This window comes from Curcuma longa, chromosome 3 (genome assembly GCF_044706935.1).
Source record: "Curcuma longa cultivar G26 ecotype Majalengka, Jawa Barat chromosome 3, ITB_CL_G26_1.1, whole genome shotgun sequence".
Taxonomy (NCBI): Eukaryota; Viridiplantae; Streptophyta; class Magnoliopsida; order Zingiberales; family Zingiberaceae; genus Curcuma; species Curcuma longa.
The window spans coordinates 16,159,826-16,177,834 of NC_133863.1; the positions used below are offsets into that span (position 1 = coordinate 16,159,826).

General features: G+C 36.1%; 1 protein-coding gene and 1 pseudogene across 1 annotated transcript; both read right to left on the reverse strand.

The window, feature by feature from the left end:
* Positions 1 to 5: 5 nt before the first annotated feature.
* LOC141825547 (chaperone protein dnaJ 11, chloroplastic-like) lies at positions 6 to 530 on the reverse strand. Its single transcript, XM_074712927.1, has one exon. The coding sequence runs from the start codon at positions 476 to 478 to the stop codon at positions 119 to 121; it is 360 nt and encodes a 119-aa protein (XP_074569028.1). The 5' UTR covers positions 479 to 530; the 3' UTR covers positions 6 to 118.
* Positions 531 to 16,838: 16,308 nt separating this feature from the next.
* On the reverse strand, positions 16,839 to 17,564 carry LOC141822974 (uncharacterized; annotated as a pseudogene).
* Between the last annotated feature and the right edge of the window lie 445 nt (positions 17,565 to 18,009).

Consider the following 18,009-nt stretch of genomic DNA (forward strand, 5'->3'; position numbering starts at 1 on the left):
AACCATTGATTTAGACTTCCAATGTTTAAGTTCAAAGTTTTTGGATGCCTGCTGCTGCATGAATTCCATTCTATCGTATGAAAATTACACATGAAATTAATTCGACCAATATCCACTGCTACCAGCACTGGTCCGTCTCCCACCGCCGCCGCGGCTGCCTCGACGAACAGGCTCCGGCGGCGGCAGCCGCAGGCATCAGCCGGTGATCGTACTCTGCTCGTTTGTGCGGGTCGGAGAGCGTGGCGTAGGCGGCGTGGACCCGGATGAACTCGTCCCCAGCGCCGGCCACGTCGGGGTGGCACGTCAGCGCCAGCCGCCTGTACGCCGCCTTGATCTCCCCGCCCGTGGCGCCCGCTGGCACCCTCAGCACCTCGTAGAGCGTCGCCGCAGCACAGCGAATTGTCAGGCGGCGCCGCCAGGGAGCAGACGGCGGCAGCGGCGCCGGGAGTTGGTGGACAACCAGAGAAGAGCGTGCCATCGATGGCTTGGTTGGAGTTAGATCGAGATTGCAACGGTGGTATATATAGATATATATACACGCACACAGAGACACTGAAGCAAAAACCATGGGAATTCAGAAGTGGAATTAGATTTGGATTCGAACTTTCTGTGGATTAACTAATGAATCCAATGGATTTTACTGTTTGAGATAGCGATGGGAAAGTAGGGTGGAGCACAAGGTGGAAGTGTGGATCACATTGGTAAGCTGGCACCGACCTTGTAATATATATATTAATTTAAATCTCATTTAAAACTTTAAGGTGATTCTCCTGGAACTTTCCAAACGAACAAAGGATAATATTTAAAATATAATAATTTAAATTTTCCATAATTAGAAATTAAAGTTGGGATCTTTGATTTAAAATTATTAACGTGGTTCGTTACGTTTCAAATGAAATAATTTTATCCTGGCCGTTAATAATGAGATTATTGAATTGAAAGTGCTTTATATAATTGATTATATAGGAATATAACATGATTCATTTTAAATCTCGATTCTGAATAATTAATAGACTAAATATTACATCTTTGAATATTCTTGATATATTAAAAATATAAAAAAAATAAATAACTGAGAATATGAATATACTTAAGGAAATCCATTCCTTAAAAAAACAAAGATAGATGAACGGTTTCTTGAGTGTTAATTTGAGATTTGAATAATAAGAGTGCTCAATTTATGATTAGATCATAAATATATTATTCATTAGAAAATCAATGAGACTTAAGGAAAACGAGATAATTAAATAAATAGGTTAGCGAAAGTTATCTAACTTTGATTATCAACGGTTTATGTTTTATTCATTATAGTTAAATAATTTTATATCTGTAATTTCAAGAGTGTAATTTCAAATTTTTAATGGAGTAACTTTGGAATTAATGATATTGACATACTACTTAAAGAGTTTAATTTATTATCAATATTATTAGAACTTGAAATTATAGGTCCATAGTTTCCCATGCCATCTCCGAATTACTTTGAACACTTCTGATAAAAGTAATAGATTTATCAACTTAAAATTATTGAATTTTAAAACTATACATCCTTAATTGAGTGAGTAAAAATTACAAATGAAAAATATTTTCTTTTGAATTATTTTGAATTTTATACATCCATCATCAACTTGATGATCCTCGGCTTCCGACTTCTCTCCCAAGTTGGTACGGGATTGATTTTCCAAATTACTCTTGAGTGTTCAATAGCTCTAGTCCCCATCCTATTCAATAACTCTGCTCCTCAACTAGATCTTTTGGATCACTTTTATATATAAAAATCCTCGGTGTCCCATGCTTCCTAAACTGAATTTCGTTCGACTCTGCTTTTCAGTTTCCCACCGACCAGTGGGAGGCAGGGGCGGAGCCACGAGGGCGGCCAATAGGGGCACCGCCTCCCCCCTCCCAGTTTTTTATTTTTTTGAACCAAAAATTCCTGTAAATATGCCGTAGTTTCAAATATATATATATTTTGGAAAATTAATAATTAATTATTAAATACTTCCTAAATTGTAATCCCCTCTGCGTTTCAACCTGCCTCCGGGAGGGACTATTGATACTAGGGGATTCTACTTTCCTTCTAGCCCAGATCTGACGCACATGAAACAAAGGCTACAATAAAGGGGGTCTGATACTATTCTTCTTTTTCCACTTTCTTTCTTCTCAGTCCAGAGTCGAATGCTGACTTGATCGTTGTAGGGGTCAAGCTGGCCACACCGGCACCCATTGATGCATGTTGATGTGCAAGTTTTGGAGCAGCTCGCCAGATTGGAGGTGAAGGCTCTATCGATGTGGATTCGTGCTGGCTAGGGAAAAAGCCCCACTCGTATCAAATGACATCGTCTATGGGAAACTGAGTGACGATATTGAGAAAATCTAGCAAAGTTGAAAGGCAGAACTGACAGAAAGTGGGCAGTGAATAGAACAAGATGGATTCAAGGAGCTCAAGGTATTAAGCGTTGCTACTCATTTTTTGGCCCCTACTCGGCTAGGAGGACGATGAGGTGGCTGTTATTACCCAAGAAGGGGCATCTCCCCTGTGGCGGAGCTCCTCCCCTTGTTGGCTCGACGGATAGCTTGACCACCCATTTCCAAGGCTGTCTGATTGAGATCAAGCGGGTAGATCTACCTCGGTGTGAATCTGGAGTTTCCCAAGCTTTTGACTCCACCATTCCATCCATGTCGAACAGTTCGTAATGGCTAAGGTGACCTCATCGTAAGAGATCACCATCCACTTCATCATCATCCTTATGATCAACCTTTGATCGGTAACTTCACCGACTGCCTCAACCCAAAAGGAAATAGGAAAGGAAGATGACTCCATTCCCCACCTCCCTTTTGTAGAGTTGCAGTAGCTTCTTGGTGTATTTGGCGATGACATCTATTGGTGTAGGTAGCACAAATAATTGAACTTATATTTTGATATCTGATAAAAGATTTAAAGTTAGACATTATGTATTTGATATGGAAGTTAAGTGTGCATGTTAATTAACATGGAAAGTATTAATGGGTCAAGAGGACCGAACATTAGGCATTGGAAGTCCTAGTGGATCAGGAAAACTAGACATTAGGCAGATGAGTCTTACATTCTGTTTGGATGGGGTGAGAGAAGATTCATTAACGGAAGGCGAAGGGAAGTAAAATATTTATGTTCTCCTTGTTTGGAAGAGATGGAAGGTTTATTAACATGTGTTAATTTGTTTGGGAGGAAAGGAAGGAGAATAAAGATTAAATATATAAAGTTATAAAAATTCCCTCACTTCTTAAAAAAGACAACGTATGTAGAGGACGAATGAGAAACTGTAAAATTCTATCAATATTTTATGTAAAAGTTGGGATATAAAAGGTCCTAAAATAGACAACGCATGCTCTTTGGATAAGTCTCTGTCCTTAAAGGAGGAGAAGAAGAAGATTAAAATTATCTGTCTTTGTCCTCTTGAGTCTTGTCATCGAAAAGATTTGCAGTGAGGACTGACGCCGACCCCGATGTCGTGGAGTGCGAGCGGTTGGATATTGGACGGTGACGAAGCGCGTTGTGTGAGGAGCGATGGTGCAAAGATGAGATATCTAAATAGATGAGTTAATTTAAGAATTAATATTTTAAAATAGGGATAAAATTAGAATAAAATATTTTTGAGTTCCTCTTCCCCTTCTTTACAGCCTAAATCAAAGTGTAAGAAATTTTAACGATTCATGAGCATGGAAGGGTAAAGCTTACCCTTCTCTCCCCTTCTCCTCTTTAACTCACTCCATCTCTTCAACAAAAGGTGGAATCCGCCACCCCAGTGGTCTCATACGGTCAGCCTCATGACTATCTGTGAAGAGGTAAATCGAGAAGCTGTAGTTGACCACGACGGAGGAGGGCATTGCTTCGGCTTCGTCGAGATTCGATCCTTGCCCACTTCAGCAACTCTGTTCCGTCGTAACCAACTCAACTATGCTCCGGGGGCAACTCACTCCATCTCAAACAAGGGTCAAAATTCTCCTTCTCCTTATTTACCCTCTCCTTCTCTTCCCTCATCTCCTCCCAAACAAAGCGTTAGTGAATCAAGAGGACTGGATACTAGGCAGATACACTTGATAGGTCACCTGGACCTGATATCAAGAAGAAAGTGTTGGTGGGTTGATCGAACACTAAGTAAAGAAAGTCCAAATAAGTCAGTTGGACCAAATATTTGACAGGTAAGGAATGTAAGTCCTTGAGAGACCTTTCAGCTTGAAAGGTAGTGAGGACATGCCCCAATTGGGATAAAACATTTAGGCGATGTTTCAACTTAGAAACAACTCAGAGTTCTAAGTCGAGATCAGATAGTCTAATTGTCAGAATGATTCATGCATGAATATAACTATTTTTAACTTTGTTTTGTAAGATTAATATTATTGTGCTAACTTTATTTTGTAGAAAAATAAAGTATTTTGTGATCGAAGGGTTCGATCGATCGAACAGAGTAGTTTATTCGATCGATCAAAAGAGGATAAACACAAATTGATTCAGATCCAAGTTCAAATGGAAACATAGGCTCGGTCGACCGATCACCAAGATCAATCAATCGAACACATATGAAAAGCAAGGATCATTTATGATTAGATCGGGTAGCAAAGGAAACTCTGAAGTTTAGTTGACCGATAAGGATATTCAGTCGATTGAACAACCGGATTATACGAGATTGGATCTGATCGAAGCAGACCATCAATGAAAGAAAGAGGGTTTAGTCAACCGAGAAGAGGTTTAGTTGATCAGAAACCCCCAAAATTAAGCACGGATATAGTAGGATTTGATTGGGTTCAGTCGACCGATGGTAGGGTTGGTTGACTGGAAAAAGTATATAAAAGAAGCCTCGAGTTCCAAGGCTTACAATCAATTAAAAACTCATCTTCCTTTATCTCAGTCATATTTGCCACTCTTCTACTGTAAATCAAAGTTTTGCTCGTCCGTGTAGGATCCAACAACCTACAATCAACTTCTATCATCTAAAGTGTAGGATCCTTTTGACACTAGAGGGGAGTGAATGTGTAATTCATCCTTTTGTCTTTCTTTCTATCAAATTGTTAGTTGCATAATAGAATAGTAAAGTAAAGAAAATACAAGACAGAACACACAAGTTTTAACGTGGTTCAACAACTCCCCTGGTCCATACTCCATCATGTCTCAACGTGAGCACTACTATTTTTCTCCTTTCCAAAAATTTTTCGGAGGTGGAGAAACTTTTTACAAGTTGTAAGACACAAACACCAACATAAAAATGATAGACAATATAAAAGTAAGCAAATAAAAGACAAACTCGTAGAGTCAGATCTAAAGCCCGGTGTGTTGTGACACTCCTCTTGTGCTTCCCGGACCACACAAGTGAAGTTTGGAGCATTTTTTGAGCACTTGAATGAAGATGAATGATAGTAATTGATGAATGAAGATGGATTTTTTGAGCACTTCAAATTTCGAGATCAGCGAACCTTCTTGTAGGCTTTTTGGACTCCGAATGCACAAGATGTGATGAATGCTCAAAGGATGAGTAGAATCGATGAATTCGATGATCTTTCCAGCATCTGGAGATTTATACCAAGTGAAGAGGTTGAATACCCTTTGGGTGAGTGATTGTGACCTTTGGGCAGGATCGATATGGGTCGTTCGATCTGGGGAGGTAACTCTTCAGATCGACCTTTAATCCTATCCATCAGATCTAGAGGGTTGTGACCCTCAGTCTTCCTTTTGTCATCAGCCATCGGATCTGGATCCAATGATCCATTCGATTTGACGCTTCAGATCAAGTCTCATCCCCATTCGTCAGATCGTAACTCTTTGCGATCCAACGCTCCAGATCGCATCACATGCGATCCATTACACCTCTTTTATCGACGGTTGTCATCCGTTCGCCCAGTCAGCAGTCCAATCATCTCTCCCTGCTCACGTGGATGCCACGTAGGCACTGCCACGCCACATATAAGCTTGACACATCACCCGAGTGATACGTAGGCACTGTCACGTCCGCTGGAGCATAAATTTAAGCTCCTCAATGCTTCTCGTAACGACACGTACGTGCAAAGTGCGCCGATAAAGTGTGCCCATTGCGCATGGTGAGCTCACAAGTGCGAGCACCTACTTGCTCGTGAAAAGAGTGCACACGAGTTTTTTGTGTTAATTCTATTAACACAACAACATTAATAAGGAAAGCCCATTTAAATTCTCCGATGTGAGACTATTCCCCATGCACTTCCTTATATAACATTAATTAACAATTAATGTTATTCTGCACTGACTTTGAATAATTAATTTCTCATTCATTCTTAATTGATTTTGAGCAAATTAATAGTCTAGATCTATCTATGCGAAACATAGATTTCGATTTTGAAATCAATTACGACTTTCATCGATTGATGACACCACGATTTTTCTACAAAACTGTATTAGTTTGTTAAGGTCCAATATCCAACAATTATATCCTCCTCATTTGTACGATTTTTATCCTCCTCCGAATGTTTTTCGGAAGGAGAGTTCTAGTGAATTACCTATTTGAAAACAATCTACGGGATCATAGCTCTTAGAGTAACAATTGTTAGATTGTGAACTAAGTAACCATCCAAATTCTCTCATTTTTATATTTCCACTGTCCGTTGTGATTCTTTTGTTTACGTAAAAGAAAGACTTTAAAAGAGTGATATTCATCTCCCCTCCTCTTATCACTTTCTTGGACCTACAATATCTCTCATTTCTACATTTTTTTTATAATACAGGTTTCTATTTAATCGAATCGACTATTCCTAGAGGTGTCTGGTTCGATTCTATAGAATATTCCCATCGGCCTGATAAATCCGAAAAGTACGCTTACGTTGAGGCCACTGACAATCAACCTTCATAATCAACCCATCGCTGTAGAGCATCATGTTCTATCTAGGCATTTGAACTGTGGGTTGTAATACGTCTGCTCTGTCAAATGATAGCCCAATCTATCTAAGTAATCGTACTTCGTGTTGTTTATCATAATTTTTTCTATCAAATTGAGAATATGCATGTTTTAGTCAAGAATCGAATTACAATATAACATTTTGAAGAATCCATCAATGATTCTACCGTTGCACCGTACCACCGAGGGCCATCTCTCACTTCTTTTCTTTTTAAAAGAATAGACGAAGGGGCGCTTCGAGAGATTTTGTTCATTAGAAGGAATGCCATCTTTACATAAAGAGCCTCTTTATTATTTTGTAAAACTAGCATGTGGTGGTGAATCATCTGTATTAAAGAGGCAACAATAGTCAACGACGGTGGAATGGGGAAAACAAAAGAAAATCAACTCTATCATTAATGGAGTACACTCCAATCAAATCTATCATCAATGGAGCATGACCAAGTCAAATCCAGCATTAAGAGAGCACGTTCAGGTCAAATATATTATTAATGGAGCATACCAAAGTCCTGAAAGAAATCCACACCATCACCGGCGTCTTCCTTCTGCCAGACAAACTCGAATAGAGAAGAAATCGAGTCATCTCTCACGATTATACGATTGAGATTGAATTATCTCTCTTACCCATCTGATCAAGATTGAGTTATCTCTTCCAGCCGTTCGATCATGATCAAATTATCTCTCCCGATTGGATTTATTTCTTTTGGTGGTCCGGTTAAGATCGAGTTATCTTTCCCGACCGTCTGATTGGGATCAAATTATCTTTCTTGGTCATCTGACTAAGATCAAGCCATCTCTCAATGATCACTCGACTGGGATTGAGCTCTCTCTTGATTGCTCGACCGGTATCAAGCCATCTTTTCTTGCCGTCCGATTGGGATCGAGTATGGTCGAGATCAAGTCATCATGATCTAGTTGTCTCTCCCAACCATCCAATCTGAATTAAATTATCTCTCTCAACCGCTTGATCAAGATCGAGTTATCTCTCCAAGCTACCCCACCAGGATCGAGTTATCTCTCATCTTCCCAGGCGATATTGAGTTGTCTCTCCCGACTGCTCGATCAAGATCTTGCCATCTCTCTCGGTTGCCCGACAAGGATTGAGTTATCTCTCCAAGTCGCCTGGCTGGGATCGAGTTATATCTCCGGGCCGCCCGACCGAGATCGAGTTATCTCTCTCGGTCACTTGGGCGTCTAGTCGGGATCGAGTTATCTCACCTAATTGCTTAAGTGTTTGGCCTAGATCAAGTTATCTCTCTCGGCCCTGGCTTGTAGATCGAGTTATATTATCCTCTCCCCGACTTTGCTGGTCTACTGAGCCAAAGGATTGAGACAATCTTCCATATTACCCTCTTCTTGGCTTTCTTGGTCTTCCAAGTCGAGGGATCGAGATGGTCTTCCATATTACTCTCTCCTCGATTTTGCAGGTTTTCCGAACTGAGGTATCGAGGTGGTCTTCCATATTACCCTCTCCTTGACTTTGTTGGCCTTTCAAGCCGAGGGATCGATGCAGTCTTTTATATTACTTTCTCCCTAGCTTTGCTAGTCTTCCAGACCGAGAGATTGAGGTGGTCTTTCATATTACCGTCTCTCTGACTTTGCTAGTCTTCCAAGCTTAGGGATCGAGACAGTCTTCTATATTACCTTCTCCCTGGCTTTGTTGGTCTTTCAAACTGAGCGATCAAGATAGTCTTCCATATTATCCTTTCCCCTTCTTTGTTGGTCTTCTGAGGCGAGGAATCGAGTCAATCTTCATTGTTACCCTCCATGGTTTCCTTGTTCTTTTGAGTTGGCTCATGACTTAGCCTCCCAAGTCATTCTTATAGCTCGCAGACTAAGTACTGATGGTATTTTATTTATTTATTTATTTGTCACGCACACTATTCAAAATTTATATTTTTTAAATTAACCCTAAAATAATATAATAAAGGTCTGGGTCGTCTCTCTCATGGAACTAATGATAAAAAGTTATATTCACGGGCGTAGCCAGTGCTGCACTGCCCAGTGCAGCCCAGCAATTGGAGCCAATGCATTGTTTTGTAGTGCAACCCATCAATTGAAGCCAATCCAGCCCAGTGCAGCCTGGATCCCAATGTAACCCAACAATTGAAGTCAATACAACCTAAATTAAAAAAACCCTACTCATTGATTTAATGGAAGAAAAAAAAGAGTTTTCTTTTATTTGTCGTTCGACGCATCAAGGAGTTACTCAGTCTCATAATGGCAATAGAGGTCGCTCAGTTGGGGTCCGTTTTTCAAGCCATTCAACGTCATAGGTCCAAGGCCATCTCCTTTCCTATATGTTCCTTTTTCCAACTTAGCAATTGGGTTTTATTTTGCAACCATTTTCTCAATTACAGCCGTTGTAGCAAGTTTTGAAGCTTGCTATTATTTTTTCTTTCAATTTATATTGTTCCCTTAGCCATTAACTCTATTAAAGAGAAACATTATATTATTTCCTTATTGAAGAATTTATATTAAAAAGAAAATATATATAGGTAGGCATAGGCTGACAAATTGACATTGCCGACTATATTTACATTTCAATTTGCATATTTGATCCCTTTTAAAGTCTTTTCTTTTGATTTCGGGCAATTTAAATTTTAGCACTGCATTGAATTTTACGAGTAGACAGTCGACTTCTCTTATCTTGAAGTGGTAAATTATAAGTAATTTTGAATTTTTAGATGGGATTTTATTTGAAAATTTTTAAATTATCTAAAAATTATGACTCTAATATTTGAGAATGTTATGATATTATAAATTGATTTATTATTATGTTTGAGTTTATTATAATTGATTGGTAGTCGTTTTTTATTCTTAGATTATAAATAATTAATTTTTAGGTCTTTATGTCCTTAGGTTAATGGAACACTAACAACCTTTAAATAAAAAGTCAAAAATATTGCTATTATTTTTTATGAAGAGAGATGATCAATCTAAATCTGATAATCAATTGCAATGTAATATACCTCTAAGGCCAACAATTGGATCCTCTACTTCTGATTTACAACCTCAAATTATCTGAAAATTATGACTCTAATATTTGAGAATGTTATAATATTATAAATTGATTTATTATTCTGTTTGAGTTTATTATAATTGATTGGCAGATATTTTTTATTCTTAGGTTATAAATAATTAATTTTTAGTTCATTACTAGAAAAACTACTTTTTGAGACACAACAAAATCTGTCTTAAATTATAAATTTATTGTCTCAAAATGTTTTTGAGACAGTGATGAGACGGTAATATAGCCGCCCCCAATACAAGCGTCTCAAAAAAATATTGAGACAGTTGCACTATCTCAAATGCGATTTAAGACGGTGTTGAGACGGTTGTTAAATTGTCTCAAAAATATTTAAGATAATTATTTTTTGTCTCAAATATTATGTCTTATCCTGTGAAAAAGCTAGAGACACCAGATTGAGATAGTAATGTGTCGTCTCAAATAAAAGTGAAGACAGTAAATTACTGTCCCTAATATTTTTATTTGTTAGATACACCATTTGTGATGAAAATTAATAAATACTTACTATACAAATTAATCTAGATCAGAATTATTGAATTGTCATTTCAAAATAAAAGGTTTCATATTGACATTTATCCAATAATAAAAATGTGTACATATCCATCATTAATTTGATAAAAAAAACTACTATTCCAAAGTTATACAAGAGAAAGCTTAAAGAACAACTCTTCATGATATGGAGATAACTTCTATGATCCTTCTTCATCAGAATCCTGAACATTCAAAAAAACTCTTTTTAGAGGTAAAGATGTTTTATAATCTATAAGAATATAAATTAGAATCCATTTACTCAAACATAATTGATTTAACATGAGACATATATGTAGATTAACAACAAAATCTTATATGACTAAACATATAAAATTAAGGTCCACCGCGCCGAAGGATGCGGTGGGGAAGGTTAGGGTTAATTAAATGTCCATGTTATTTATTATTTGATTTATAAAAATATAATTATGTAAAACTTATAATAAATTATTTATTTATTTATAAACTAAATATTTATAAAATATTTAATTAAACTAATTTTATAAAATGTAAATGAAAATAAAATTTTTATAAACATAAACAAATTTTTTATTAATTTATAAATATTTATTTATATTTATATAAAGAGAATTTTTATTCATTTATTAATTTATAAATATAATAAAAATGTTTATGTAAAAATAAGTAATAATGATTTTAAATTTTTATTAATTTATAAATATTAATTTATATTTGTCTAAAGAGATTTTTTAATCATTTATTAATTTATAAATATAATTAAAATAATTTTATAAATGTAAATAACAACAATTTTAAATTTTTATTAATTTATAAATACTAATTTATATTTATCTAAATACTTATGTACGTGTGTGGTTTTATTTTTTTTGACACAATCAAGACAATTTGAGACAAATACTTTTTTACTGTCTTATTTGAATGTCTTATATAATTATATCTTTAACCGTCTTTATTAGGTGTCTTATTTAGTTGAATTTGAGACAAAATTTTAAATACTGTCTTAAATTTAATATCTCAATGTAAAATTTTAAGACACCTATAATTACTGTCTTAATTACATAGTATTTGAGATGAATTTTATCACTGTCTTAAAATTTTTATCTCAAAAGCCTAGTTTTCTAGTAGTGGTTCTTTATGTCCTTAGGTTAATGGAACACTAACAACCTTCAGATAAAAAGTCAAAAACGTTACTGTTATTTTTTAAGAAGAGAGAAGATCGATAAATCTGAATATGATAATTAATCAATTGCAATGCAATATACCTCTAAGGCCAACAATTGGATCCTCTACTTGTGATTTACAATCTCTTTCTGTATCTAGGCCAATAGAATAAAGAGAGGAAGATTTTGATATTTCTTCTATTGAACGAGATCTAGGATTACGAAAATTAATTTGGAAATACCCTGTTAATGAGCGGGATGAGATTAGAAGAGCATATATCAAAGCAGGGCTTTATCAACCCAAACTTGCTGAGTATCCAAGAACAAAATTTGAAAAGCAAAATCATTGATTTCAATATGCTTGACTCAAATAATTTCCTTGGCTAGAATATTCACCTTCAAAGGACAAATCATATTGTTTTCCATGTAAATCGAAGTTTTCTTAAAATCAGAAAACTAAAACATAAAAGATCTTGAAACTTATGATTCTCATTTATACAGCCTTTAGATTGACAACTTATCTTGATCCATGAGAAAGGAAACAATGACTGCAGAAGAAAATCGCTACAAGTCTCAATCTATCTTTTTCCCTTTCGATTTCTTCTTCACACCTTTCTGATGGCTACGGTGAAGAGACTCTTTTAGGAGAGATAGAACCCATGTACGTAAATAGCCAACTTCCATCAAGTTGGCTATGTGCATTTTCTGGAAGTTAAAACAACTTCCCATAATCCCATAATGACTAATAAGTCCCTTAGATTAATTAATATTTCATATGAGTCATACTTTAAATAATAAATAATTTAATAATAATTATTATTATTTTCTAACATTCCTGACTCATGTGATATTGTGTCACTTAATAATTATATCAATTATAATGCGCATGAATAGACTTTACATACATTGGTTCCATCAATTATGTGATCAAGGATAGGAAACTAATAAGGGGTTGTTTGGTTCAAGTTATAATGTATAACCTTGGTTATATGATTATCTAGTAATCACATAACCAAGGTTATAGGGAATAAAATATAACTTATGTTGTTTGGTTCAATTCTAAACTTACCTAGTAAAACTTGTTTGGTTGAAGGTTTTAATGTATACCTTAATTTCATATTTACAATATTATACTTCTTCTCCGCTTAGCAGAGAGCGGGCAACCGCCGGTGCTCAGAGGTGCAACCGGATAGAGGCGGCATCATGGTCGGTGGGGAGGCACAGATCGCGATCGGACGGAGGTTTGGATCGCAACTGGCAAGCGGCGTCGCGACTGTGGAGAAGAAGTAGGGCGACGTCGTGCCCTTTGAGAAGATGAACAATGGCGCTAGTGTTTTCATGCAATCATCGCTGAGGGCTGACGACAAGGAAGTCGCGCGACGGCCGGAGGCCGACTACAACGCGTCTTTGCCTTGTTTTTCTCTCGCGCGTCTCGCTTCTCCTGTTTCTAGCAGCTGGCGAACCAGGGCGACGCTGCGCGGTGGGAAGACCTCTTGCTTTTCGGCAGACAGCGAGATCTTCGATCAGACGACACCCTTGCATGGACAGAAGACAAGGACGGCGGTGCACACAGGAGCGAAGAAGAAAACCCTATTTTGGAATCGGGAGTTGCAATAAGTTGGCTAAAATGGGTTGAGGGTAATTTGATATTTGATTAAAGTTTAAGGATATTTTTGTTTTAAATGATAAATATTGAAGGGTATTTTTGAGATAAATTTATTATTAACCCCGAAATTGTGAAAAACCTTACCCTGCTAAGGTTATAAGATTCTGGGGTTATAACCCATTTTATTGACGTGACAGTAATATTGTATTACTCAGGAATCATTGATAACCTAAACCAAACAAGGTTATCATTGATAACCTTAGACAGATAACCAAGGTTATCAAAGATAACCCTCAACCAAACACCCCCTAAGAGTCATGGCAGTTATATATTATTGTAACAACATATTCCCTTCCATGTACTACTATATTAGCCTTCTTCTCACATGATTTTAGAATGGGAAGTCCATAACGGGTTCAAACATAATGTCTTTATCAAAGACAAAATCTGTTTTCAACATCATCATTTGCATGCATATACATAAGATAGAAAATAGAAAATTCAGAAACTTATACATTAATGAGCTCAGAGTGTTAAACAACATTATTGTTTAACATTCACTAGTAGACATAATGCCCATACTCTCAACATGACCAGAAAATATTTTGAGCGACAACCCTTTTGTTAAAGGGTCAACTATCATAAGATTCGTGCTAATATGTTCTATTGTCACTCTATGTTTCTGAACTTCTTCTTTAACGGCAAAGTATTTCAATTCCATATGTTTAGCACCTTTAGAATACTTATCATTTTTAGAAAAGAAGACAGCTGCGGAATTATCACAATAAATTTTCAGCGGCCTAGCAATATTGTCGACTATTCCAAGTCCTGAAATAAAGTTTCGCAACCAATTAGCCTGAACCGTGGCCTTAAAGCATGCCACAAATTCAGCTTCCTTGGTAGATGCAGCAATGACTGATTGCTTTGCACTCTTCCATGACATCGCTCCTTCAGCGAAAGGATACAAATAGCCAAATGTAGACTTTCTTGTATCTACACAACCAGCAATGTCTGAATCTGAATATCCAATCACCTCAAGATGATCAGAGCTTCTATAAGTAAGCATGTGATGCTTTGTCCCTTGCAAGTATCTTCAGACTTTCTTTGTAGCTTTTCATTGATCTAATCCTGGATTACTCTAGTATCTTCCAAGCATACCAAATGCAAAGCTAATATTTGGCCTTGTACATGTTTGAGCATACATCAAACTCCCAACAACAGATGCATAAGGAATCATCTCCATCTGTTTTCGTTCCAAATCATTCTGTGGACATTGCATAAGACTAAATTTGTCTCCCTTTTGTATTGGAACAGGAGATGCTGAGCGTTTATCCATTTTGAATCTCTTTAAAACTTTATTAATATATGTTTTCTGAGACAAACCTAACAATCCTTGTGACCTATCTCGGAATATTTCTATTCCAATCACATAGCTTGCCTCACCCATATCCTTCATTTCAAAGTTGTTAGAGAGAAACTTCTTAGTCTCACTTAATAGATCAAGATCATTAGTTTCTAGCAAGATGTCATCAACATACAGAATTAGAAAAATAAACTTGCTCCCACTGACCTTTAGATATATACACCAATCAACAGTGTTTTCCTTAAATCCAAAGGACATAATTGTATCATTGAATTTGAGATATCATTGTCTGGAAGCTTGTTTAAGTCTGTATATTGATTTCTTAAGTTTGCACACCATGTGTTCCTTTCCTTCTTCTATAAACCCTGTTGGCTGGTCCATATAAACATCTTCCTCTAAATTCCCATTTAGAAAGGCAGTTTTCACATCCATTTGGTGTAACTCTAAATCATAATGAGCTACCAGTGCCATAATAATTTTGAAAGAATCTTTCTTGGAAACTGATGAAAATGTTTCCTTATAGTCAATGTCATCTTTTTGAGTAAAACCTTTTGCTACAAGTCGAGCCTTGTAACATTCAATATTACCATGAGAGTCACGCTTAGTCTTAAAGACCCATTTACACCCAACTCTCTTACATCCTTCAGGTAATTCCACAAGGTCCCATACATCATTCTGTACCATTGATTTAAGCTCATCTTTCATGGCATCTAACCATTTATCAGAATTATCACCATTAATAGCTTGTGAAAATGAAACTGGATCATTATCAATATTTAAGTCATCTTCTGACTCTTGTAGATAAACCACATAATCATTCGAAATAGCAGATCTTCTTTCTCTTTGGGATCTTCTTAATGTTATTTCTTGTAGTTGTTCTGCTATAGGTCCATTATTAACCTCAGGATTATTAATTTGTTGTTCTTCTTGATTATTACGTGGTTCAACAACATGAGGAACAACAATTATAGAAGTAGAAGTACGAGTTAAAGGAACTTGTACTCTAATTTCCTTAATCTCCACATTTCGTGAAGCTTCACTCCCACTGGTTTCACCATTCTCAATGAACCGAGCATTTCCAGTTTTAACAATTCTTGTACTATGGGTAGGACAGTAAAATCTATACCCTTTAGATTTTTCTGGATAACCAATGAAATATCCACTAATTGTTCTTGCATCCAGTTTCTTTTCTTGTGGATTATAAATTCTTATTTCTGCCTGGCAACCCCAAACATGTAGGTGCTTTAAACTGGGTTTCCTACCTGTCCACAGTTCAAAAGGTGTCTTGGGAACTGCCTTACTAGGAACCCTGTTCAACAAATACATGGCAGTTTTTAAAGCATGCATCCACAATGACATGGGTAAAGATGAATTACTTAACATGCTCCTAACCATATCCATTAAGGTTCGATTATGCCTTTCTGATACACCATTTTGTTGTGGTGTACCTGACATTGTGTATTGAGCACAAATACCACGTTTCTCAAGGAATTTAGCAAATGAACCAGGATGTTGTCCTGTTTCATCATATCTTCCATAATACTCACCACCTCTATCTGACCTGATAATTTTCACCTTTCTGTCTAATTGTCTTTCAACTTCACTTATATAAAGTTCTAAGGCATTCACTGCTTGAGATTTTTCATGCAATAAATAGACATAACCATAACGTGAATAATCATCAATAAAAGTGATAAAGTATTTTTCTTTACCAAAAGAACTACTATCAAAAGGTCCACATATATCAGTGTGCACAATTTCAAGAAGCTGAGTACTTCTTGTGGCACCTTTCTTTGTGTGTTTTGTTTGCTTCCCTTTAATACAATCCACACAAAAATTAAGGTCAGTAAAATCCAAATCAGGAAGAATGCCATTATTTACCAACATTTTCATTCTTTCTTTGGAAATATAACATAAACGTTTATGCCACAAGTAAGCAGAATGTTCATTCACTAAACTACGTTTAGTGCCAACATGATGCAAGGTCAATAATATTTCAGAATATAAATTATCAAGATTAAATTTATATAAACCATCACAAAGTATATCAAATCCAATCATATAGGTATGCTTTATACAAACTGAAACATCCATTACCAAATTTAAAATATATCCAGCAACATCAAGTTTAGATAAAGAAACTAAATTCCTAGAAATACTAGGTACATAAAGAGTTTCATATAAATCTAAATGATGCCCAGTGTCAAGGATTAAACGATAAGTCCCGACAGCTTCCACTAGAGCTTTCACTCTATTCCCCATGAGAACGAACTTCTCATTTGGGCTTATGGTTTGGATTGTAAGGAATCCCTACATCGAGTTGTACCTCCAGAATCAAGCCACCAAGTATTATGGGGAACTTCAATTAAATTTGATCTGCGACATACATAAGCAATAAGCTTACCTTTCTTTTCGAACCAAACCTTACGTTTTGGGCAATCCTTTTGGAAGTGTCTAAATTTCCCACAGAAATGATATTTGTTCTTGTTTAATTCTTTCTTCTGGATTTTAGCAGAGGACTCACAGATCTTTAATTGTCCTTTGCCTTTTCCATGTCTCTTCTCAATTTTCTTTCCAGCTCCTTGACGATTCACATAACGAATGGAGTGATTTCCTTGATTCCTAAGTTTGATTTCCTCTTGAACTAACATACTATGCAATTCATGCACATTCCATTTGTCTTTCATAGTATTGTAGTTCATTTGGAATGGACCAACTTAGACGGTAAAGAATTCAGAATAAACTGAACAAGGAAATTTTCATCCACTTCCATTTCCAAAGACTTAAGTCTTGCTGCAATGTTTGTCATTTCAATAACATGCTCATGCATACTACGAGAACCATCAAACTTCATGGTGGTTAAAGTACCCATCAGTGTCCTAGCAAGAGACTTGTCAGTGGTTTGAGAGCGCTCTTTCACAAATTCCATAAACTCTTTGGCACTTTCAGTTTTAGGAAGAGCTGACTTGATATTATTTGCTATGCTCATTCGCATAAACATTAGGCTAAGTCTGTTTGACCTTTCCCAAGCCTTATAATGAGCTCTTTCTTCATTGCCACTAGCATTAGTAATAGCAGTAGGGTTCTCTACTTGGAGTGCCAAATCAAGATCCAACACACCAAGGTGAAATTGGACTTGTTCACTCCAATCAAAGAAATTCAACCCATTAAAAACTGGAATAGACGTAGCATGCAAATGTGAATGTAAAGAAACAGAAACATGTACTGCAATTAACACATACTTAACATTAATACTTTGAGACATAAATCAATATATAAAATAGATTCAGACAACAAATAAGCATTCTATGTATATTAATGTTTTCCTTTGGGTGATACATCAACATACAATAATAATTATAATGATGCTAATAGATTTAACATTATTTAGTAATGACATATGCACTAATTAGAAATATTTATTATTTTTGGATATACAAATAAAA

Excerpts from the sequence above, each read along its gene's own strand:
- LOC141825547 (XM_074712927.1), bottom strand. The coding sequence starts at position 478 with ATGGCACGCTCTTCTCTGGTTGTCCACCAACTCCCGGCGCCGCTGCCG.